We start from the raw sequence: 25677 nt of genomic DNA on the forward strand, positions 1-25677 counted from the left end.
TGTCGTTATTCAAAATGTTTATAAATTTCAACCAATTACTATCTAAGATCGAAACTTTTTAAAACAGTTAAAGACGTGTGAAGAACCAGCAGCCAGCAGGATATGGACAAAAATAATTCTAAGTTTGGTCGATAACAATTTTAACAACACACGAATCAATTCAGAACCATGATACAAAAAGGTAGGCACTAGAAGAAAATAATATTGAATAACATCGATATCAATTAAATAATGAAAAACCATTTTCAATTGTGTTACGAGGTATAAATTATTACTATCAGATCAAGGAATAATAAAATTTAGAATAATACGACCAAAGACGTGGAGTAATTATAATAACTAATATTGTATATATAACCCAAAAACCAAAAATAGCAAATGGATGAATATAATGCTATCAATATTCTTCGTAGGTAGTAGATCTATAACAGCAAGAGATATTATATTGCACAAAATAACTATGCCATCTAATAATAAAAATAGAACTAGGTACCGCGTAAAAATATTTGCGATTATGCGATCATGGGCGTGCTATAACCAAGATAAAGTAAAATTGCACGCAGGTTATATGTATCTAAAACTAGAATGCATATTTCAGCTGAACAATAAGTATGTAGCTTCTAAACACAATATAAAACTGAAGTATCAACCAATAAATGAAATACATAAAAAGATTAAATTCTTCACTCCGATTGAAATTGCAAAAGAAATTGATGCGAATATCAATCCAAAAAAGTCACCTGATTATGAACAAATAAACCCAAAAATACCGAAAGAAGTGTAAAAACAATGGAAAAGAGCTTAGGTTATTTTTTTTTTTTATTAATTGTTTATGGCATCAACTACATGGTTATTAGCCGGCATTACATATTAAATTTACATTAATTACTTACATAATTGCTTTCTACTTATTACTTATAATTAAAGATTTACATTTTAATCTAAGTTAGAATATTTAAATCAGTTGACGCAGTCCTGTTGAGTTGACGAAATTGAGGAGTTTATTGGTCGTCTCGGGAGTGGGTGAATGCGCCTTTCACTGAATTGATGACATTCTGTTAGTATATGCTTGACTGTGATGATTGTTCCACACGTCAGGCATGGTGGAGGGTCTTCTTTGGCCATGAGATATCCGTGTGTCATGCGCGTGTGGCCTATTCGTAAGCGGACAATAATAACCTCGTCTCTTCTGGACACCTCAAATGATTTGGGCCATAGTAGTATCGAGGCTTAAGTTATTATATGCTGCCTAAACTTGGAAAACCATCGGAACAAGCATTCTTATTAAGTAGAGTACCAAGTTACTTCTTACATCTATTCTTACAAACCAAACCAATATCGCTTCTTTCGAGCTTATAAAAACTATTCGAAAAATTACTTTTAAAGCGATAAAAACCGTTGATAGATTTAAGATATGTAATAACGCAAAAATAAAAGATATAAAAGTAAAAGGTGAGGGCTAGGTAAAAATATTAAAGGGTTAGTTACGAATAACAAGATTATTAATATTATTGGTTATATGTTGTTATTAATGCTACTATGTTAGGCAAACACAAGGGACTCGAGCCTTAATAAATTCTTAATATTTTTCTAAATAATCGGAATAAACAAACTAAAAATTAAGGGGAAAACGGGAAATTTTACGCACAATCAGTTTTCAACAAAATCGATTTTGGTTTTTGATGTAACTTTAAAACAAATGACAATATATACATGAAATTTCCACCAAATGTTTCTATAAGTATATTCTATCCACCATGACATTTTCAAAAATTTTCGACTTAAGTTGAATTATTCATAGACTCATCAGTATTTGCAATTTTCGATAATTATTAGTTTTTTTTAAATTAATATCGATAAAAATTTATTTGTTGGGTAGAAAAGCTTGAAAATTGAATACAAGGCTCCTAACATATTTTTACAATAGCAGTTGAAAAATAAAAGAAATACATAGTCAAATTTTTTTTATAGGCATTCAAAGTTTGAATTTTGACAACATACATAAAAAAGCGGGTAAGTGGATGTCGCTCTGCTATACATTAGTGGGTGAGGTGGATCTCTGACTAGGGTAGGTTAGATTTGAATGCAATGATAGATATCATTGTATACGAAAAACGATTCTGAACGGAGATGATTTGTCAGTCTAGGATATATTATACTTAAATATTGTCGTATAATCTATTTTGAAACAAATATATTATTTTTCAATTAGGACGCATTTTGAATAAGGCACATGGTTAATCAATTTTTCCAAAAACATTGCATGTATAGTTATCACAATTCATAATACCTTATATTATCATAGATACACACATACCGGATTTCATAAAAATTTAAGACTCAAATGCTCAAAAAATTTTTCCTATAATGACGCTTCAAATTTTCTCTATAGCTATTTGAAGCAAAACTTATGTAAAACTTAGTGTTGAATTTTTTAAACTTGGATATAAATACAAACAATATTATGAATTTTGAACTACAAAATAATTTGCAAATATTCATGGTTTTGACGAATTTTTGTCAATATTTGAACTTCAAATGCTAATAAAAAAAAATTGTGCATAATATGTATTCTTATAATTTTTAATCACTATAAGAATAACTTATGAGAAACTTATTATTACATTTTCAAGTATTTTGATAGGGCCAAAAATTTTCAGAAAAATTTAAAATTTCAGTTGTATATAAATACCTCAAAAAAAGTCAGAATATTTAAATATTTCAAATCTAAAGCCGCGTACACACTTGTAACATTAGCGCGTAACATCCTTTGATGCGACTCAATTTACCGACAACTGGTGGAACGGTGTTACGGCGTTACAGCGTAACAGAAAATGTTACAAGTGTGTACACGGCTTAACGCTTAACCTACCCTAGTCAGAGATCCACCCCACCACCGGTACCACCTAATGTACAGCAGAGTGACATCCACGACTTACTTGCTTTTAGATTCTGAACGAAGTGATGAATGTATTGATTTTACAATGATGTGTGTTTTTTTTTGTGTGTCTGTGTACAGCATAACTAGTCAAAATACTTGAAATACTTGAAGTCATACTTGAAATTTTCACCAAATGTTTATGTTAGTGTTATCTATATACAGTTAAATTTTCAAAAATTTTTGACTTTTTTTGAGTTATATATAGACCACTGAAATTTTCAATTTTTTTTTAAGTGTCGGTAAAAAAATTTTGGACGACCAAAAAAACTTGAAAATTTAATACAAGGTTCCTTATGAAGTGTTCTTATTGTAGCTAAAAAGAATTAAAAATCTTTTATCACAATTTTTTTTTTTTTATAAGCGTTTATAATTCATATTTTTACGAAATCTGTCGAAAACGCGATAATTTGCAAGTAATTTTGAAGTCGAAAAATCATAAAATGCTTTATGTTTATAACTAAGGATTAAAAATACAACACTAAGTTTTCCTTCAAATAGCTATAGAGAAAACTCGAAGCGTCATTATAAGAAAAATTTTAAGTGCGTTTGGATTTTAAATTTTTACGAAATAGCGTAACGATAACGATTTATCCTCAAACGATTTTAAACATCTGTTATTATTCAAAAAGTATAAGTTGTAGATACTTGAAAATTTTACCAGTTATTTAGATTGACATTTTCTTTACATGATTTAATTTTCAAAATATTTTGAAATATTTATAGACAACTGAAATTTTCAATTTTTCTGAAAATTTTTTTTTAAAGTGTCGATAAAATTTTTTTGGCCCTATCAAAATACTTGAAAATTTAATACAAAGTTCTTTATAATTTATTCTTATAGTGAATTAAAAATTATAAGAATACATAGGCACAATTTTTTTTTATTAGCATTTGAAGTTCAAATATTGACAAAAATTCGTCAAAACCATGAATATTTTTTTTTGTGTTTGTCATTACGTTATGGGGCAGTAAAAATGCTTCAACTTTTAACTTCAGTACCTTGTTAAATCAGAAAGTGAATCTAGTTGATAGAAGTACGGACCAATGATTCCGCCAGACCAAAATCCGCACCAAACAGTGACCTTTTCGGGATGCATTTTGTTTTGGTGTGTCTTGTGTGGATTGGTATCATCCCAAATCCGACAATTTTGTTTGTTAACGTATCCATTCATCCAAAAATGGGCCTCGTCGCTAAATATTATTTTTTTAACGAAGTTTGGATCAACTGCTAACTGCCCCAGAACCCAATCAGCGAATACACGACGTTATGTAAATTTAATTATACGCACACGTTGTTCTACGCTATAACCGTTCATGGTGATTTGCCATACGGTACTGAACAATTCACAACAATTATGCAGATAAGATAAGGCTTTAATGACATTCCCGATATATCCGATCAAAGTTCGAGCGCCTCTATTGAAAACCCCGTTATAAGTATATTCTATCCACCATGAAATTTTGAAAAAATTTTAACTTAAGTTGAATTTTTCATAGGTATATGCAATTTTCAATCATTATTAGTTTTTTTTAAATTAAAATCGATAAATATTTATTTTTTGGGTAGAAAATCTTGAAAATTTAATACAAGGCTTTTAACATATTGTTACAGTAGCTGTTGAAAAATAAAAGAAATTCATAGTCACAATTTTTTTTTATAAGCATTCAAAGTTTGAATTTTGACAAAATACGGAAAAATCACAAAAATTCACAAATTATTTTAAGCTAGAAATTCATAAAAAATTTTCTTTTTTAAACTAAGATTTAAAAATTTTGTATAAGATTCCTTACAAGTTTTTCAATCTTTATCACAAAAAAAAATGTCCACCGGAAATGCAAATTAAATTTTTATTAGCATTTGAATTTCAAATATTGACAAAAATTCTTCAAAACCATGAATATTTGCGAATTATTTTGTAGTTCAAAATTCATAATATTGTTTGTATTTTTATCTAGGGTTATAAAATTCAACACTAAGTTTTCCATAAGTTTTGCTTCAAAACGCTATAGAGAAAATTTGTAGCGTCATTATAGGAAAAATGTTTTGAGCGTTCGAGTTTTAAATTTTGCATGAAATCGCGTAACAATAAAACGATTTATCCTCAAACTATGTATATGCATATCTATGATAATATAAGGTATTATGAATTATGATAACTACATGCAATGTTTTTGGAAAAATTGATTAACCATGCCTTATGCAAAACGCGTCCTAATTGAAAAATATTTGTTTCAAAATAGAATATATGACAATATTTAAATATAATATATCCTAGACTGACAAATTATCTCCGTTCAGAATCGTTTTTCGTATACAATGATGCCTATATCATTGCATTCAAATCTAACCTACCCTAGTCAGAGGTCCACCCCACCACCTAATGTACAGCAGAGCGATACCCACTTTCCCGCTTTTTTTTAACTAAAAATTCCGCGGTGGCAAACTTTGAAATAATTGGTTTTACTATATTTGCTTTTAGTAATTTATTTATTTGACCCTCTAGTTTGGTCTCTATGAGGTGCATTAAATTTTGGTTCTTTATAATTTGATGATTTGATTTGATTTTTATTTCACATGGTCTTACATTGACGGTTTTTATGTTTGAAGTGTCTGTTGTGAAAATGTGTTTATATTCAGTTAATAACTGAACGACTTTATTATGTTCTATTATGCTTAATTTAGGAGAAATCGAAAAGTGGATACCCTTCGAAATCTGTTATAGATAGTTTTGTGGAATTATTTATCTGATCTGTGACCGTAATAAATTCTGTCACTACTCACTAGTTAGGTAATCGGTTTGTGTGATTTATTTGTTAACGGTACTTTGTAATGATTCGACACGTGTTGGTATCTTTTGTGTAAAAGGATGTGTTGGGATGTGTTGGGATGAGTATTTTTGTTACTTTGAGATACCGCGTCTATAGGCTGTAGTGAACCTATTATTGTAGGGGTTAGGGGTTATTTTACGTTCGTTATTATTATTTTTATATGGTTATCGTTTGGGATTATTTGTATATTATTAACCGTATCTTTATGATCGTTTTTAGTGGTATTTATATTCAAGTTATGTGTTTGTAAGTTGATTGTTGGTGTTTCCTTTATATGAATTATGTTGTTATTATTGGTATTTTATTTGATGTCCTTGGTGTTGCCGTTCCTGGGATCCAATGGGTATTTTTGTTAGCATTGTATAATACAATATAGGCGTTTTATTGCCATACCCATATACTATACCCGTATTGTTGTTATTGTTATCGTTATATATGTACGTGTCATGGTTATTGTATCATATGTGAATCTAAGAATTTATAGCAGAGTGTGCCATTACCTCAAAAAGGCCCTCTGTAGTTCAAAATACCTCTCAGTTATCACACGTTTAAAATGGTAGTCAGAAAAAAAAGCCAATATAAAAAAAATCCAGGGAAAAAAGCCACGGGAAAAATAATCCACAGAATAAAAAGCCATGGGAAAAATAAACCACGGAAAAAAAAGTCAAATTAAAATAATTAAATAATTATATATATATTAATTATAATGCGGAAACGCAGATTGAGCGTACGACCGCACTTCACCAAGCCACATGATTTATATAATAATCGTGGTAATAACGCTATTGTAGCATGTAGATTGTAGGTATGATATTATGGACTATGGTAGATAAACTGTAGACGTACGGCTGCGATAAACATTAGATCCATATAGACCTACCTACCAAACTATAGTGGATTTCCGTAATATTTTTTTAGGTATAAGAAATAATAAGAAATGAGAAAATATAAAAAAGTAGGTACAATGATATAATAATGTAATAAAAGTATTACAATTTATTACATTTTTTAAATAAATAATAATTATATATGAACTGACTATATATATATAATATAACATGTGTATACTATATATATATACCTACATAATAATATTATATAATATAAGGTACATTATAATTATAAATGAAAATTGAATAGACAATTTTGTATTTTCGGACTTTTTGTCCGGCAATCAAAAAATGAATCCGGACTTTTTGTCCAACTATTTCCATGCCGGACTTTTTGTCCCCGGACTTTTCGTCCGGGAATCATAATCATTATATAAATATAATTAAATATATATATAATTTTTAAATTTTTAGAAAATAGCGTAGGTCATTTTTTTAGCAAATTATTCCTGTATTCATAAAAACAAATTGTTTTACATTTTATTTTATATATTATTTGAATAATGTTTGTGCAGTATATTTTGTGATATTATTATACTACTAACGTAATTTATATATTTAGGAGTTAATTTTCTTAGAAAGTAAAGTGTAATATACTAATTTACTTAAAATTTGGATATTTTGTCCTCGGATATTTTGACATGTTTGACTGATTACCATAAATTACAACTATAGCCGTGCTATAAATAAACAGGCATGTTTTCTCTTTTCTTGAAAATATTGCTGATCTTTTATCAACTATGCTTATCACTATAATATTTATTGACAATATTTGTACCCATAAAAATGACAAATGTATTAAAATTAAAATACAAATTGTTTAATGTTTAGATTCAATAACATTGTAACTGAAATGAGTATGATGGGCCCTACACAGCTTTATATGAGTCGCCCTGACACACCAGGCACACCCTGTAGATTCGCCTATAATTGTAATAATGTGCTATTGGGCTAACTCTTCATCAGACCACCAATAGTTTGGTAATTTTTTAATCCTAATAATTCCAATAGCTCTAAAATTGAAGTTATTTTATTAATTGTATTATCATTTAATGCTTTACAAACGGTATAGAGCCCACAATTCCCATTGCTGAGAACGTTTTCTCCCGGTTTGTATTTAGAAAATATGTCATAGGCTTGATTTATTATTTATACTTTGTATCAATTATTCTTGTTTCGATTTCATTATCATTATTATCGCAATGTGTGTTAATATTATTAATTATGTCGGCGTATTCTTTTGATTTATATGTTTTTTTTCATCTTTATAATAAATATGTATTTCAATATTAGTATTTTGGAATTCTGAATATAATAATTGTTTAACTACCTATAGACCAGTTGAATTTATATGGTTCAGAATCAAGAGTGGGCATTGCAATTTTTAAAATATTTAATTTTGTAGCTTGAATTTTTAGGTTGTGGATTGTAGCTTATAAATCTTCGTATTCAATTGTATTTTTTTTTTTTAATGCGCGTGACGAAAAAAATTTAATCGTCAATAACTTCAAAACGAAGTTTGAGCCGACTTTTTTTTTATATTCTTGTAAAGCACCGTAAAACACACATTTTAGAAAAAAAAAAATTTAAAAATCGATAGGTTGCTAAACTAGAATCGTTCCGATTTTTTTATTAAAATCAGATTTCTTAAAAAAAAAATGAATTTATATAAAAAATGGAAAGGTGCATACTGCGTAATATATAGTGGCTGATTAATAATAAAAACGCGACAGTGTGAAAACGGCGAGCGTACGCGTTCGCGTTTCGGAAGCCTAGTGTGTAAGCCACTTAATACAGCATAATATATTTGCGCTCTTGTCAATTGTTATTGATAAAGTATTTCGGCTTTAATGAAAAGAGCATCGGGTGTGGAGTTAATTTTATTAATTTTATTAATTTTATGTATATAGGTGTTGCTATAATAGAAGGTGAACAATTATCAGCTGTGTTTAACCTTATATTTAGTTTTTTGATTTATTAACGTTCAAATTAAAATTATTAGCCGTGTGTCCGGATTTATTACAAATTTGATAAGTATTTGAACTTGATTTGTTTTTGAAAAAACATTTTTCTTCTGAATGATTTGTTTTAGAGCAAATTGAGAATTTTTTTTCTTTGATTAGTAGGGATATTTTTAGATGTGGATTCATTTGTTTTTCGCGTGTTATTATTTATTGGATTTTTGGGAAGTATGATTGATTGTAATGCGCTGGAACTGTGTTCCAATGTGGGTGTATTGTTATATGGTAAGACTGGTAAGTTATTATATGTTTGCGGCATTTGCGTGTGCCATTGTTGATTATTAAAATTATTCTGATTTAATTTGTTAGGTTCATATAGGGATTTTTATGTTCAGTATTATACTGACGTTGTTTGTTTTTATCGTTATTTAAAAATTGACTAAACATAGTCTTTATGTCTTTCGTTCTTCGTCGCCTAGGCAGAACCACCGACACTAATAAGTATGGAATTTGTTTCATAATTTCGTTTTATGATGTAGTCGATGTAGAGACCCTGCAATAAGAGAGAATTTTCCGAAATTTTCATTTTAGAGAAGTCCGATGAAATACATTTATGCATTATGCTACAAAATGTATATTATATGAGCACCATAGGGTCACAGTAGAGAGCATTCAATCAAAATATTTAATAAACTAAACCAAAATTTAATTAGTAATAAATAATAACTAATAAGGGATCAATATGTATCATCATTAGTTTTAATGATTTTAACACAAATTATTGTTGAATATCTAATAAAAAAATTTTACTTTTGTTTGATCAAAATGATTATGTACGTTGAAGAAATATTATAAGTTTTATAATTTACAAATTAAATTAAATTATCATATAAAGAATTTAATAAAAATGCATTTGTATTTTACGTAGGTTAATAAATAATTGTAACCGCTTTAATTGTTATGGACTTTAGTTACGCGTAGCCAGAAAATTTCTTCTATGATGATGGGGGGGGGGGGGGAATAATATTGTTGGACTTTTTATCATTTTCCATAATTTATCCCAATGAAATGCTTGTAAGGGGCATCTCCCTAAGTCCCTGACACTTCTAAGTCCTAACCGGGTTAGGCTAACCCTTATAGTTCTTATATATAGACGATATGCCATACAAAGAATCTTATTAATTTATAATTTACCTATTGTTGGTAGTCACCAATTGCTTAAAAAAGTTTTTTTATAATATGAATACCTATTACATCAAATAGATAGTACCGGTAGACTAAAAAAAAAAACAGAATTACCTATATATATCTAAATATCTTCAATTTTGGGATACATTTTCCACGCGATCTACCTGCGTATTTAGAATAAAAGCTGATAAAATGTTTCAACTTCTTTTAACAAAAATTAATTCACATCTAAATATAAATAAAAATAATAGTGATGGTCGATTCTAAAATTAATTATAATTTTTAAGCAAAAAAAAAGTTCACTACAAGTCCACAAATTACTAATTCTTAAGTAAGAGTATAGTGTTTAAAATATAATACATATTTACAGTCTCCTATGGAAACATCACATTTTGAGATAATTATTATTCGGAAACATGATAAATTGCCAGCTTGACTAATTATATATTTATATAATATGCTAATGTACAACCGTAGATAATATATTTATATTCGTATATATTTTAAACAACGAATTTTAAATATAGATACTGAACACTCTAACACTCATCACTTTTATGTTCAAAATATTAAAACTTTTTATTCTCGTAATTAGGTAGGTACGCTGCATTTACAAACATATTATATATATATATATTTATTTATTTATTTATCATAATCAACGCCAAACGGCTTCTACACAATTATACAAGAAAAACGCAGATAACAAATAAAAACACATTATATAGCAACTTATAAAATGCATTACATAATTACATAAAATTATAATAGTCTAAAAATCTTAAAAGACATTTTTTTTTAAATTATTATTATTTCGTATTATATGAGCCTCCGTACTAAATATGGTTTAATAATCAATATTATAATTGTTTGTGTTATGCATTAATCCTAAAAGTGGGCATTCCTGGAGAAATTAGATTTATTGGCGGGTACATAAAAATTAGACTGAACCCTAGTATTACTAGGAATACGGAAACTAAGTTCTCCAAGAACCCTTGGGGCATCAACTCGACCTTCGATCAGACGTTTAATAAAAGTGATACCAAAATTATCACGCCTAACTGAGACGGAATCAAGTCTCAGAGCTTGATAAATAAATATTCTTTGTAAAATAGTCAATAAACAATATTCCCAGTTAGTTTTTTTACTTTTAAATTTTTTTTTAGAATTCAGTCCTCTTGGCCCACTCCTCTCAGAACCATGGCCTTGCTACTTATAAATAATTATAAGTGTCTATTATACAAGCATATGTTTTGAATAAGTATAATTAATTGTATAGCGATTTATGATTACATAAATCATATATTATATAACGATTAGCAACTATAACAATATTGCTATTAAGTTAATATTAATATTTAAATTTTGAAATTTGCAATTCTTTTTGCGCTTTCCCATAGGAAACGTTCTTCAGCTGTCGGTTGATACCGGAACATTTTGCCTTTGTTTGTCACCACTACGTGCGGCGGCACCATCATCAAGTACCTGTTCACATCTTTGGCATATTCAGCTGGTGGCGCGACGACGCAAAAACAAAACAACTCGTGGAAGTATCCGAATGTGGACCACAGGACAACCACCGAGACGGCGACCACTAACGTCCAGAACCGGACAAAACGATTGAATTGCTCGCGAACAGCTAACGTTTCCTGTTCGGTGACGGCTTTACGATACTGGCGCCACAGGCATTGCGCGCTTCGCAAACCCATGTGCAAATATCCGACTGCTGCAGCTGATTGCAGGACTTGGGGTCTACCTGCATCTAGCAAGTAACTGTCCGCGTTCGTTTTTGTTGTCTGCGTTTCATAATAATAATTGTTATTCGTCCCTACTGTCTCTGCCTCTTCGCCACTCGTCATCACTGAGGCTGCCGATCTATCCCGTATCTCGAAAACGCCATGATTTCCAACTTCCATCGCCGTGTAGTCTATCGCCGCCGTAATCTCATCTAGGGATTCGATTCCAACCGGAACTGCACGCATATGGCCTATATTTATTATTAATAATTAATCATGCGGCTACTGATTTCATTCGACATAGGAAGTAATAAGTTATTATAATAGTGTAAATTATGAATTATTATTAGGTATAATTATTATTAATATTATATATTGACTTAATACTTTTAATAATTTTAACTGCTATTATATATAACAACTTATGAGGAACCTTGAAATACATTTTTAAGTTGATTGAAAGTTTGAAAAATTATTAATCGAAGAAAATTGAAAAAAAAAAAAACTAAATAAAATCGAAAATTCATCATTTATATAAATAACTTTAAAAATTCAAAATATTTTGAAAACTTTATCATGTATACGTAAAATAGTCATTTGGTGAACCTTTCTTCGGTTATTATTTATTGAGTTACATCAAAAAATACAATTTTACGGTTTACAGTTTTACGTAAAAATTATAATTTTTTTCTTAATTTTTATTTTTTTTCGCGACTATTGGAAATGTCTTACTATTAACCACCTAATAGCTTCTAATTAGATTTATTTGCTTGCCAGAAAATATACTGAAGTAGTAAAAAGTATCAGTTTTACTCATCGAGGTGATAGTAGCCAGGAAAATAAATAAAACACATCACATCATTATTTAAAATCAATACATTTTTTCGCTTCACTCACAATCTAAAAATGTATAAAATTACATTATATTATTTATATATCTTATATTTACTAACTATAATAGTAATATAACTAATGGCAATCGTGTAAAAAAAAAAAATATATTATTTTTTGTGAAAAAAAATGCATGCCTGAGCTACTTTTTAGAATTTAGCTGTCTATAAGGGTTGACAAAATAAGCTATACACCATCCCATTCTCAAGAAATTTATTTAGTTGAAAATGTCCAGTAGTCTTTAAGTCTATTGATTACAGACAGACCAATATCCATTTATACATATTTACTAAAGATTACAGAGACTAAATGCTTACCCTTGCATATTCACTATTGATAAGCAGAATCTCAGAAATAATGATACACTACTACATGCACAATACATACTAATATATTTCGCAATTGTGTAAACATATGTATTGCTATAATATGCTGAATTACGATGGTATCAAATATCAATTGTGCCATAGTTGTATACCATCATGAATACATATAATTTAAAAGTAAAAAACACTTGTAATTAAAGACTATTTTTCTATAATTCAATAATAATAATTATTATTATTATTAAAAACTTTTTAATAAAAAGTATAACTTTTATCATTTTAGTAAATGTAATTTAATTTAATAAAATAATGTTATGATAATATTCTGAGGAATAATAGGTAGTAACATAATGAATCAATATAATAATATATCATACACCTATACGTATTAACATATTGTATACACTTTTACGAGTTTTACGTAATATATAGGTATTGCCATTATAGCTAGCTCATAATATTATGTTATATAATATATAATATCTACTGGAGCAATATAAATATAATATCACATTATCGTGTACAAATGGTAGATATTAAAATTAAAATATTATAATAATTCAGAGTTAATTCGAAATTTCAAATATTCGCTAACCACCATGATCGAGGCTGAACGGCTGATGCAAGGAATTATCTGCCAATTTCGAACGGTCTTCGCGGCGTCGTTGGCGTAGTGAATTTAATTTCTCGAAAAACGCAGTCATTTTTTCTTCCGAAACAACGTCGTCAGCTTGTATTGGTGGTAGGTCGTCTGTCTCGTCATCTTCGTTGTCTTCTTCGTCCGTCCAATTGAACGTATTTTTATCTTCTTCGCCGTTGTAAACGTCAACGGCTTTCGGCACCCAGCAATAGGTTGGTGGCACAAAATACGCGTGTACAGCAATAATCATTACTAACATACGAGTGACATCGGCTACACCGTAGTTACATCCACTGATGAAAGTTATTGTCATAAGTCAAAAATATACGATACAATATATATTATTATGTATAAATAAATAATATAACGTTTATTATTTGTGTCTATATGATATATATAATATATATATATTATATCATATAGACATAAAATTCACTTATAAAAGTTAATATTATAATAAAGATTAGCACGAAAAGCTGGACGAAAATGTATGATTATTTTCGAGGATTTTCATAAAATTGATGATATGTTTTAGAATGTACTACTTGCAGGTATATATCACGTAATATTAAATTTGGTATTTCGTGTTTACGCGTTGCTAAGTAATTTATAATATAATGTGTAAAAAATATTAAATAACAACTATTATAGCTACAACTAAACTGACCACCTTGTTTAAAATAAAATGTTGAATTATCCAATTGTTCAATAAATAGCAGCTTATTGTAAAAACGGCAATATGGGTATTATAGTGTTTAGTTTTCAAATAGTTATCTTAATTCATCAATAAAATATCGTTTGTGACATATTTATTATACATATCAAAATAAATGTAAAAAAAATGTATTTTCATATGACTATATAATTGGTAAGGTGACATTTTGATGCGTGGTTCAAAATGTCCCCAAGAACATGATCAATATAATTCAAGATTTTCAAAGAAGAAATTGGAGGGTATCGATTTAATTTTGATTGCTCAAGAAGTTACACGTTCAATATAGGTATACAAGTGATACGTACCAACCTGTAACGTGCTTAGATTTTGATACTAGTCGATACGTAACTATTGTCAGTCGATACGTATCGAATTCTTCTTCTTGAAAATTTTGATAATGTATACAGTATATGGTATTGATATACAAATATAATAAATATTATATTATACAGTAATATCACATTATTTGTAAAACATGATAAATTATTATAATGAATAATATAATTCATTAAATTCATTAACTATAAAACATTTTTAGTACAGTATAATATCTATAGAGATTAAGAGAAAATAATAAATCAAAGTTATGTAACCAAACAATTTTTGATAAAAAATTTAAAAAAAAAACTATCAAAATCATGCGGTAAATTTTGCTATAGTTGGTTTTTCTGCAGAATTTTCTGAGAAGAGGTATTGAATCTGTAAATTAAGAAATTGAATTTATGTTTAGTAGATGTTGCTTGTGAATGTTGGCAATTTTGTTAAATATTGTATTCAAAAAATTAAATTACCTCCCTATTGTGGCATGGTGTTTGGCCTTAGTCACAATCTACTGAATAAGCTCAGGCTAACCATAGATTTTTTAGTTTAATTTGATAAAAAATAAGTACCTTTATCTGTATAAAATATAAATATTAGATTATCTATTTTTATCATTGGCTCGTATAATTATTGCAGTGCAATTAATTTGAGCGATATAAGAGAAACAATAGGTCCACGTCCAATAAACACAACATTTAATATTATTGTGCTGTACACTTGTAAATTTATACGTAGGTACTTTATATATTAGATACTTTATTGAAATTAAATACCAAGTATAAAATTACAAAGTGATTGTATTGTCAACTGTTTTTTACCTAAAATGTATCAACATAATAAATAAATAACATCTTGATAATATGATAATATGATATACTTATATACCTACATATTATATTATAATATAACATAGTATCATATTACCATAATGTAAACATTTGAATAGAATTTCTGAAAAAATTGCAACTGCGAACCAGCTGTGTAATCGTGGATAATATTTATAGTTTATAATTTGTTTCTCTATGTGTACATTCATTAGGTATTTTAGACTAATCGGATTATATCATATTATCGTACAATAATAGTGATGAATCATATAAATACAAAGTTATGACATATTTTTTTAATTTATAAATGAAAACAATATTGAAGACGATACTATTCCCTAGCAATCTGTTGACTATGATTAGTCGTTAGTAATCTTGTTATAGCTGCGAGCCAACAACGCCTGTACGGCTGTACATAACATTCAAAAATACCTCGTGGTTGCACGGTTGGGCATTCTTACCTGTTGGCTGTTCGATATATCTATTGAATATCCACATTCTACACAACGTTTGAACATTATTTATTTATCCTTAAAAACATACCATGTTAAATTATTTACTATTTAATATGGATTTAGTATTTACCATTATCATAACTACTCATGTTACAAAATTATTCTGTTAAAATGAAAGTTCATAAAAAATGTTCATTTTTTTTGTTTAGAAATTCAGTAAACTTTGTACTTTCAATACACGTTTTGACGTATCTATAGGTGATAAAAACATTCGCTTATTATTTCAAAATCAAATCTTGTTATTTCATCATGGATAGTCGCTTGCTCATAGGAGTCAACGACTAATATATTATTGTATCAAGAAAAAGTTATTTTTGGGAAAGTATTTGGAGTACTGTTCGTTGTTTTTCGATTAAAAAATAAGCATTGGTCAAATACGTCTATTTTTTTCAAAACTTTCTAACGTATAGATACAATATTATAATTGGAAAAATTGTAAGATTTCGGTTTAGGTGCAGCGAATGGCAATTAATTGAGATAAAATATTTTTGAATTATCTCGTGATTTTATTTTAATACACAGGCGTATTTTAAAAATTAGATAAATTATTGAATAAATAATAACATTTTTTTTTCTAATAATTCACTATATGAACTATAATTTTATAAGACGAGTAATTATCAGGGGCGGACTATAGGAGAGGTAAAAGGCCAAGTATTCCATAACAGTAAATGGCCTTAACTAGCCTCTAAGAAAATCTAGTTTTTCGGGGAGTTTATATCAAATATATATTAGATAGTAGTAAGGTACCAATATTAAAACGCTACATGTGACAATTTTAAAATTGTAATATTAAGATCAAAATTATGTGAGAATTCACTATTCTTAATTTTAATTTATATTAACAACATCGTGAAAAAAAAATTACAAATTGTTGTTACCACGCTGAAACGGCCACCACAACGACGGAGAATTTGCGATGAACGAACAATAATAAGTGGACGATGTCGGTGTGGTATGCACCGTGTCCTTGGTGACAGTGGAGGGCGCCTGCAGGCGGTCGAGCACCGCCAAATGATGATGATAATATTAACAGTAATAATAATAATAATAATAATGTCAAAACGTCGCTATGTCGGAGGCAAAGCGTGTTGCCGATGTTTGGGGCCCGTATTAATATAATGCCGCGCGCGGCCAGGTTCACGGGAAACGCCTTGCAAACTATATTCCCTCCCATCACCCGCGCGGCTTAAGGGATAGATGGGTGGTCGGAGGGCTGTTGGGCACACACCCGTGGGTGTGGGTCACTCGAAAGCTGTGACGTTGGTGAAGGAACAACCGGGGGGCCAGCGTGCACATTGCGTGTGCACGAACGTTGACCGCCTTTACGCCCCCGCCCACCAAAGCCAATGCCACCGACGCTTTGAAAAATGTTTTTAGAAAGGAACATCGGTGCCAGCAACACAACAGTACCGCCAGCCAGTGGTTTCCAATGTTTTCTGTGGAATTGCTTAAATATTACCCGCCGTCAGTCTGTCGCATTACTTAAAAAACACAGGTTTGCTAAATGGCCTAAATGCAACTGAGCACAGCAGTGTCAGTTCGACTTTTCGGCAGACATACAGAACACAGGCGTGAATATAATGTTCATGTCACATCAACGGGGGGGGGGGGGGGGCTGATATTCGCCCCTATATTACCTCTATATCTATTTTTACGTTGATAGTATTTTCTGTATCAACGACTGGACGAGTTGACAGAACTAATGAACTGTTAAATATATAGTAGTCTCTTTTTCCTGAATCGCTAGAATACTGCTAGATCACTAGATCTATATTAGTCCACACCAAAAATTAATTCTATACACGCCACTGGTTCATAGCATTGGTTAGAATTCAGACATTTGGCATAAGAATTAATTATATTATGATGCATGATAATAAACGTGTTACAAGTTGTCGCAACAAAAAGTGGCTATACTATTAACACGATCAACGGCCAATGAGCATAATGGCTCAAATGTGGACTATTAGGCAGAGATCGAAGTTTTAAAATGTCGTGAGTTGCACAAATTCGTTCTTTACCATGATTCAGAGATTTATAAACTATGGTAAGATCGAAGATCGAAATTTCGCAAAACTTTTCACAAATGTGAACAAATAGGTACAAAAAAGTAACGATTTGAGCGCTGATCTGAGAACCAATGTCTGGGCGGCGGCTAGGCCGGCGGGCACAGTATTGTTTGTCGCTCGGTGAAAAGACGACGTCGAATGCGTTCGTGCGGTACAGGCTTACCAACTCAGTTTTAGAAACCAGGTGTACATATAGTACGCTCGACATTTTTGATTTTCTCGTGTCTTAGGGACAATGGGATGTAAAATCCAAATGTGGACCATTATTTATGGTCATGAAAAGATGACGCTACATTGCAAATAAAGTTGTTTGTGAATTTCTAAAGAATTTTTTCAAGTTTTTCTTACACTTTGGCCTGTGCACAATAAATACCGTAACATTCTATTATCGTAGCGGCCGCCTTTTGTGTGTGCTGGTCCCGGGCGGTAGGGTAGGGCGAGCGAGGCCTACTGCCAATCGGGGACATTTGGGCTTGGTCCGCAATATCTGGCTCCGCTTTTCGACACCGCCTCATAACGTTCACGCGCTGTTTTCTCGTTGTTGTTGTTGTGATTAGTTTTTTTTTTTGTTGTTGTTATTATTGCATTTAATTAGTATTGGGAATTATTTTCGTATTGCGAACGCGGCTTATCGTCGTGTGTATAATATTTTGTTTACACCGTGTTCGCGTTGTACTCGCGGGAGACGACTTCAACATTTGTGTTATGTAGTAAGGCGGTCACCTATCGCGATGTTACTCGTATTTACTATTATTTAGTCGTCTCGTCGGTACTCGGTAGTCACCGCCGCTAAAAATTAATTACACAATTAATTAATACATTTTGATATTTATTCGTCGCACGTTTCGCATTAAAACCAGACGAACGGTGACGGCTCCTCCAGTTACGATGGACGCGGACGATCATCAGGACGACGACATCAAGGAGTCCATGAGTGAAACCGATGACGATAAAGACGTGAAGGTGAGGCCCGTCATCACTTATGGACTGCGATTAGTATCCAGTGATAATTAAAGTGGGGGGGGGGGGAATGTCGATGGTGTTTAGTAAGACTCGTAACCGCTGTCGATTGTCGAGACCATTTTTTTTTTCTATTCGACTACGACATTAACTGGAAAATATCTTTTCCGTGCGAAAACGCGCCAAATCCATGCGTTGGTGGTCGTTTCAGTACCACGCTCGTTCGAGTGTCGAGTGTATGGGTATGTGTTAGGTGTGTGTGAGCGGTTGTGCGTGTGCGTGCTTACGCGTGACATTAATGGGGGGGAGGAGTCATTCTTCGTCGCCGCAGACGTGCCGCGGGGTTGGGAAAATGGGCGGAGGGGCGATATTAAAGGATGTAACGAAAAGTTGTACACTCCGCGTGCATCCCCCACCAAGAGCCAAGCTCTATCCTTCCTTACACCCATCTCAGTGGTGAACATATTGTGAATTGGGATTTAGAATCGCAACGGATGACCGGACTAGACTACAGGGTCAAGCGGTGAATCCAAAACTTAAGCCCTTCTACGCTGATGATTAATATATTTTTTGCATTTACTTACGTCAATGTAACTTGGACCCGAATGTCTCATGTGAGGGTTTATTATCTTCCTGTTCAACATATTTCTGAAAATTTTCAAATCAATGCATTTAATCTTGCCGTCGTTCCCATATAGTTAATCAAATTGATCGCAATGTGTCCAATTAAACCGGTTTTAAATAAATCAAACAAAATGCAGTTTGAATGGTTGCTTCTTTAAATGTTTTTGTGTATCATTTAATCATTATTCAACAGCTATTAGTCAAGCATGTGATTATGATACAATAAGATCAGCATAAATATGTAGTCCTCTATATGCAATTCAAACCATTATTTGATGACTTCTGACAGATTGATAGATATGTCTTCTATCGATTTAAAAAATAGTAGGTTCCTACCTATGTATGTCATCTTAAATGTGTTAAATTAGTGTCATAATGCATAATATATACTGCCATGCACATAACTGATGTCCACAACTACTTTCTCTTTGTATCATGTATTTTATGGTAATATTGTACACTAAAATGTCTAAAACTAATTTATATAAATCATTATGCATATATAAACATATATAAATAAAAATATAATCATGTTACAGCAGCAGCAACAGCAACAGCAACAACAGCAACAACAACAACACCAGCAACAACAACAACAAGACCAACAGCCGACTATAATACAAATGCACAATGGCCAACCTCAAATTATTACTTTAGCCAATCTGCAAAATTTATTACCTATGCAGCAAGTACAACAATTGACACAGAACCAACAAAATCAGGGTATCAAAACTATAACTTCAAACGGCACCACAATACAACCAATATTTTCTGTTCAGGGATTACCTGGTCAATTTATTCAGGTAGATTGATAACAGTCTTAAAATTTCTGTGTTCAACCTTTTTTAACTTGTCTTATTGTCATAACAGCAAAATAATCAAACAATAACGGTTGATGGACAAGAAGCACTGTTCATTCCTACAAATTCTAATAATGGCCAAGGGGCACCTACTATATTTACACCTACAGGACAGATAGTACGGCCATTGCAAACGATACAGCTTCAATCAGGTTTGTAAAATAGATAATCATTTACATGTGCATATTATTCAAAATCAATATTTCAGGGCAAAATATTTCTGTACGTCAATCAAACATGCCACAAGTAGTACAGTTGCCTTCTGTTCAGCAAACTATACCTGTTCAAGTGCCTATAACGTCTAATGGTCAGACTATATACCAGACGTTGCATCTTCCTATATCATCTTTTGCTTCATCTTTACCAAATATCATTCAAGGTAATCAAGGCCAATTGATGCAAATCCCTCAATTGGCCCAAATGACCCAATCACCTCAAATGGCACAAATAGTTAATAGTAATGGTCAGATACAGACCGTGCAATTAGCATCACCAATTGGTAATGGCCAACAAATACAGTTAGTGAATACATCCAGTGCAAATAATCAGTATCAAAATGCAACAACTCCAGCTACTTCACCTAATGTTATGCATGTAAGTAAATACTTTCTTTTAATTAGTATTTGGCATTAAGTTATTTTTATTTAATGTCAAACATTTTATTCAGACAAACTCATCACCAAATTCATCTTCGAGTAGTAATGAAAATAGCCCACAACCACAACCTGTGACAATTCAAACCCAGTCGGGACAAACTTTACAACTAATTCCTCAACAACTAACTCTTGGAAGTAAGGATTAATAACAATTAAACTAATTAATTTAATTATTTTACTAGTAAAAAAAGAAATATAAATTTTTTTTAACCAAACTTATTTGTTTAGATAATCCTCAACAATTAACAGTAATACCAGCAAACAACCTTCCTCAGTTTTTACAAAACAATAATGGTGTTACTATTAGAGGAAATAATGTTGTTCAGGTACAATTTTTATTTACTATGAAATTAACCATTTCACTGCTGTGGATGTGTATACACGTCTAAGCAAAGCACCTGACCTGTGTGTTGTGGACGTGTATACACGTTTTTATCAATTTAAATTATTTGACAAGCCGTAGAAGAATAAATGTACAGACTATAGATTTTTGTATTGTCTATTTAATGGAAGAAAAATCAAAAGTGTATCACAAAAACTTCATCTGTTATCTGATTCATTGAGCATAGGTCTATCCTTATAGGGTACCAAAATCATTTGAATAATTTATGAAATATAGTCAGCACACAGCAGGTGCTTTAGATTTAAGTGGTCAGCAGTGAAAGGGTTAAAAAAATGTTTAAAGTGTTACTGCTAAGTACCTATTTTTATAAATTTTTCTTTAATTTTAATATCAATTGTTTATTCATATGCATATTGAAAATATATTAGAAGACGTAAACTCTGGTTTTTGTTGTTTCTGTCTTACAAGTGCATAACATAGAAAATATAAACGTTGCAAATCTTGCATAGCTTCTTTAGTTTAAAAATTAGAATGGATCGACTACTTATAAAACTGGATATTAAGAGCATTATCCGTGTTTGTAAGATTTTTACGATAACTTAGTTTTTAAGTGAATTATGATTTCAAAATTTAATAAAATTTTCAATTTATACTATATTATATACATAATACTTGCTAAAAACTTGAACAATTGTAAAAATACCCATATACAAACACAGATAATATTCATACCATTGTCTTTCATGATAGGTCAACTCACTCAAGCTTTTAAACTAATAAAGTACTACATGACCTGCTAAGCGTAAATTTGTTGGGTTATGCACTTGTAAAACAAAGACTGACAATATAAGTGTTAACACTTAACATATTTGATAAGTAAAATACATTTTTTAGATAAAAAACTTTCCCATTTAAATTATAATGTAAGTATAATAATTTAATCTATTATGTTTATTTCAATAGTTACCAGCAACTACTCAAAACACAAATCAACCACAAACTGTAAATATACCAGGAATTGGAACTGTACAAATCATTACTTCTCTTGGTGGACAAAGCACATCTAATGCCACTCAAACATTACCACCGGGTCTACAAAACATACAAGTTATCAATGCTAGTAAGTGTTTCAATATGTATGAATTAATTAAATCATTATAAATAAATATTTTTTTGTAGCTACTGGGCAACAATTAGAAAATATGGATCAAAAATGGCAAATTATTCCAATTGCTGGAACAATGTTCCAGGATGGGAGTTCAGTAACTGAATATGATTCTCCGGGTGAGGAAAAACCACGAACAAGAAGAGTAGCATGCACATGCCCCAATTGTTGTGATGGTGAAAAACGGTATTTAGATTATAATTATTATTATTTTTAAAAGATAAATTTTATTTCTGAGTGTTTATAATAGTTATCTTGTTTATAGAAATGGTGCTGGCAAAAGGGTACATATTTGTCATGTGCCAGGATGTAATAAAATGTATGGAAAAACATCTCATTTACGTGCTCATCTTAGATGGCACACAGGTGAACGACCTTTTATTTGTAACTGGCAACACTGTGGTAAACGATTTACTAGATCAGATGAACTTCAGGTATAAAATTATTAATTATACTATTTTAGTTTTTAGTTTTTTATGAACACCTATGTATAAATATTTACTTGTTAACAAAATGTTTGTAATATTTGTATATTATAGAGACATAATAGAACACATACAGGAGAGAAGAGGTTTCAGTGTAATGAATGTCCTAAACGGTTTATGCGTAGTGACCACTTACAAAAACATGTTAGAACTCACTTGAAACAAAAAATAATGGTATGAATAAATGTTTTGTTTAATAATTAAAAATTAGGAATTAAATGAGAACTAGAAATATCTTTCTCGACTAATATTATGTATATTATATTATTAAATAGTTCATTAATTATTTTTACAGGAAGGTAATAACATTGTAGTTGGCTTAAAACAAGATTCAGAAGTGGATGATGAAATGGATAACATGGCAACCAAACATCATAACATGAATAACATTATTTTAGAACAGGATGATGATAGTTCCTCTTCTTGTGAAAATAAAATGATTATTTTACATGATGAAAATGTGTAATATTTTTTAAATATATTTTACCGTTACCTAGGTGTAATGATTTTCTTTTTATGTATTTGACGAATGTAGTTTCTATGAGTTGATTTATTTGTTCATAACTTATTATTATGTTAATAATTTGCTATTATTGTGTACTGTTATTTTTTGGGATTGATATTATGTTATCAATCTATAGTTATTTTATATATTAATATTTTATTTATTCATTAATTTATACAACTTATTAGATGTTTCATTTTATACATGGTAAATGTTGAGCATAAGCCATATACAAATTATTTGATATTATATTATTGTGAAACTTGTGTGAACCTATATAATTATTGTTACCTTCCAAAATGTTTTATACATATTTTGTACATTTTACATTATAACTAAACATAATTTTATGAATATACGCTAAGATGTAAAATAAACTACTTGACAAAATAATACTATTTCATTTATTCTAATTGTCATTAGGTAAGGTTTTATCAAGACAGTTATTGATCTACAAATATTATAAATGTCTTAATCTAGATACTTGTAATTTGATTCTAATTTATTCTCACAAATTTAATCACACAATAGAGTTCAGATCATAATGTAATATAAATGATAACAAAGCACAGAAAATGTAAATAATGCATCATACAACATTCATGAGTTAAAATGATTATTTTAAATATATTAAACATGAAAATTTTGAATTCTTACAGTAAATTATAAGCTTATAGAAGTGCGATACTTGATAAATATTAATTAAACAAATTTAAATATTGTTAATGAAATTAAATAGTTAATAGAATACTTAATCATTTTTATTGATACATCCAAATTGCCTGCCACAACTTAGAGAGTCCTGTTTGAATGTATAATTTTATTCAATAATAATTACTATAATTCAACTTATTTTGTCCACTGAAGGAATGAGCTTTTGTTACATTACATTAAAATATAATAATATATCAATATTGTAGAAGATTACTTTGTGAATATTAAGTATTAAATAAAATGATTGTAGTTTATGGTGATAAAGTGAATCTTATTATGAAAATTATCTTCCTTGGTATTTCAAAAATTTCTCAGACACAAGACAGACCATTTAGTCCTTTTACCGATTCTAAAATTCCCTCCATTGATTTATATCCAATTTCAAACTGATATTGTAAGTAGAGAATAATATAAGTATACCACAATATGACATTGTGTTAATGTACTTGCTTTAAAACATTAACTAATTTAAATATATTATAGGACTTGGAAAATTTAGAATGGACTAATGATTCAAAAAAATTGGTTTTAGCTATGTTAGTACGCATTGTAGAATTAGAAAATTCTACACCATTAGAGAAAATGATATATTTCACTTATTGTATATGGAAAAACAACTAAATGTTACAGAATGGATAGCTAGTTCAAAGTAAGCGTACATTATTTTTGCCGATAACTCAAGTTCATTTTTATTAATAAATTAATCAAAATATCTTCATAAATTTTTTTTTTTTTTTTGTTACTTTAAAGCCTCAACAACTAAGGTTATTAGCTTACATATTTTAAAATATTACTTTCTTCATAAATTGTTGTCTTTCACGTGATAAGTAATAAATAGTTAGTGGCATATAGTTATGACTTTAAACATCGTAAATTGGGAATAATTGGAAAACAATTTTAGGATAACTTTTAAATTTTGTATTCAACAAACAAAATTTCGTGCTCACTTTAAATATTTAAAATTGGCTTGTAATGCTCGTATTGTCACCTCATTGACATGGTAGAATGATAAGTACCTACCTATACCAAATGGAAAATAAAAATAAAAAACGAGAAGTCTTCTCTTATAACTGTTTCTCTTAGGCAAGGGATTATCCCGCCTCTTTCTCTCTCTAGGATGTATTAGAGATTATCAGAATTTTTCAAATCTTAGATTTAAAAAGAAAATTTTTTATGAATTTCTAACTTAAAATAATTTACGAATTTTCGTGATTTTCGTGATTTTTACGTATGTTGTCAAAATTCAAACATTGAATGCTTATAAAAAAAAATTGTGACTATATATTTATTTTATTTTACAACTGCTATTGTAACAATCTGTTAGAAGCCTTGTATTAAATTTTCAAGCTTTTCTACCCAACAAATAAATTTTTATCGATATTTATAGAAAAAAAAACTAAAAAAGTTGAAAAATTAAAATGTCAGTAAATAGATAAATTTTCATCGATATTAATTTAAAAAAAACTAATAATGATCGAAAATTGCAAATACCTATAAATAGTTCAACTTATGT

The 25677-nt window shown here is 29.8% G+C and overlaps 2 protein-coding genes across 4 annotated transcripts; one reads left to right on the forward strand and one right to left on the reverse strand.

Moving 5' to 3' along the window:
• Positions 1 to 10522: 10522 nt before the first annotated feature.
• LOC149056160 (uncharacterized) lies at positions 10523 to 16809 on the reverse strand (the record flags this gene model as incomplete). The annotated part of the gene is made up of 3 exons (XM_089226419.1): positions 10523 to 11796; positions 13358 to 13695; positions 16649 to 16809. Coding segments are annotated over 3 exons (1128 nt in total), but the record flags the coding sequence as incomplete, so codon positions are not given.
• Positions 16810 to 18301: 1492 nt separating this feature from the next.
• Positions 18302 to 23843, forward strand: LOC107167132 (uncharacterized). 3 transcript variants are annotated; one of them, XM_015516039.2, is made up of 11 exons: positions 18302 to 18815; positions 19979 to 20239; positions 20307 to 20448; positions 20505 to 20890; positions 20964 to 21087; positions 21181 to 21278; positions 22259 to 22415; positions 22475 to 22646; positions 22726 to 22894; positions 23000 to 23119; positions 23241 to 23843. In XM_015516039.2, exons 1-11 carry the CDS (start codon positions 18741 to 18743, stop codon positions 23409 to 23411), a joined length of 1875 nt encoding a protein of 624 aa, XP_015371525.2. In that variant the 5' UTR covers positions 18302 to 18740; the 3' UTR covers positions 23412 to 23843. The 3 variants fall into 3 exon arrangements, with proteins under 3 accessions (XP_015371525.2, XP_015371524.2, XP_089082845.1); XM_015516038.2 differs by having other exon boundaries at positions 18303 to 18815; positions 19976 to 20239; XM_089226719.1 differs by lacking the exon at positions 18302 to 18815 and adding an exon at positions 19857 to 19883 and having other exon boundaries at positions 19976 to 20239.
• Positions 23844 to 25677: the final 1834 nt, after the last annotated feature.

The sequence above is a fragment of the Diuraphis noxia genome, unplaced genomic scaffold (assembly GCF_037042655.1).
Source record: "Diuraphis noxia isolate RWA-SAM2 unplaced genomic scaffold, SU_Dnox_SAM2 contig0004, whole genome shotgun sequence".
In the NCBI taxonomy this organism is placed as follows: domain Eukaryota; kingdom Metazoa; phylum Arthropoda; class Insecta; order Hemiptera; family Aphididae; genus Diuraphis; species Diuraphis noxia.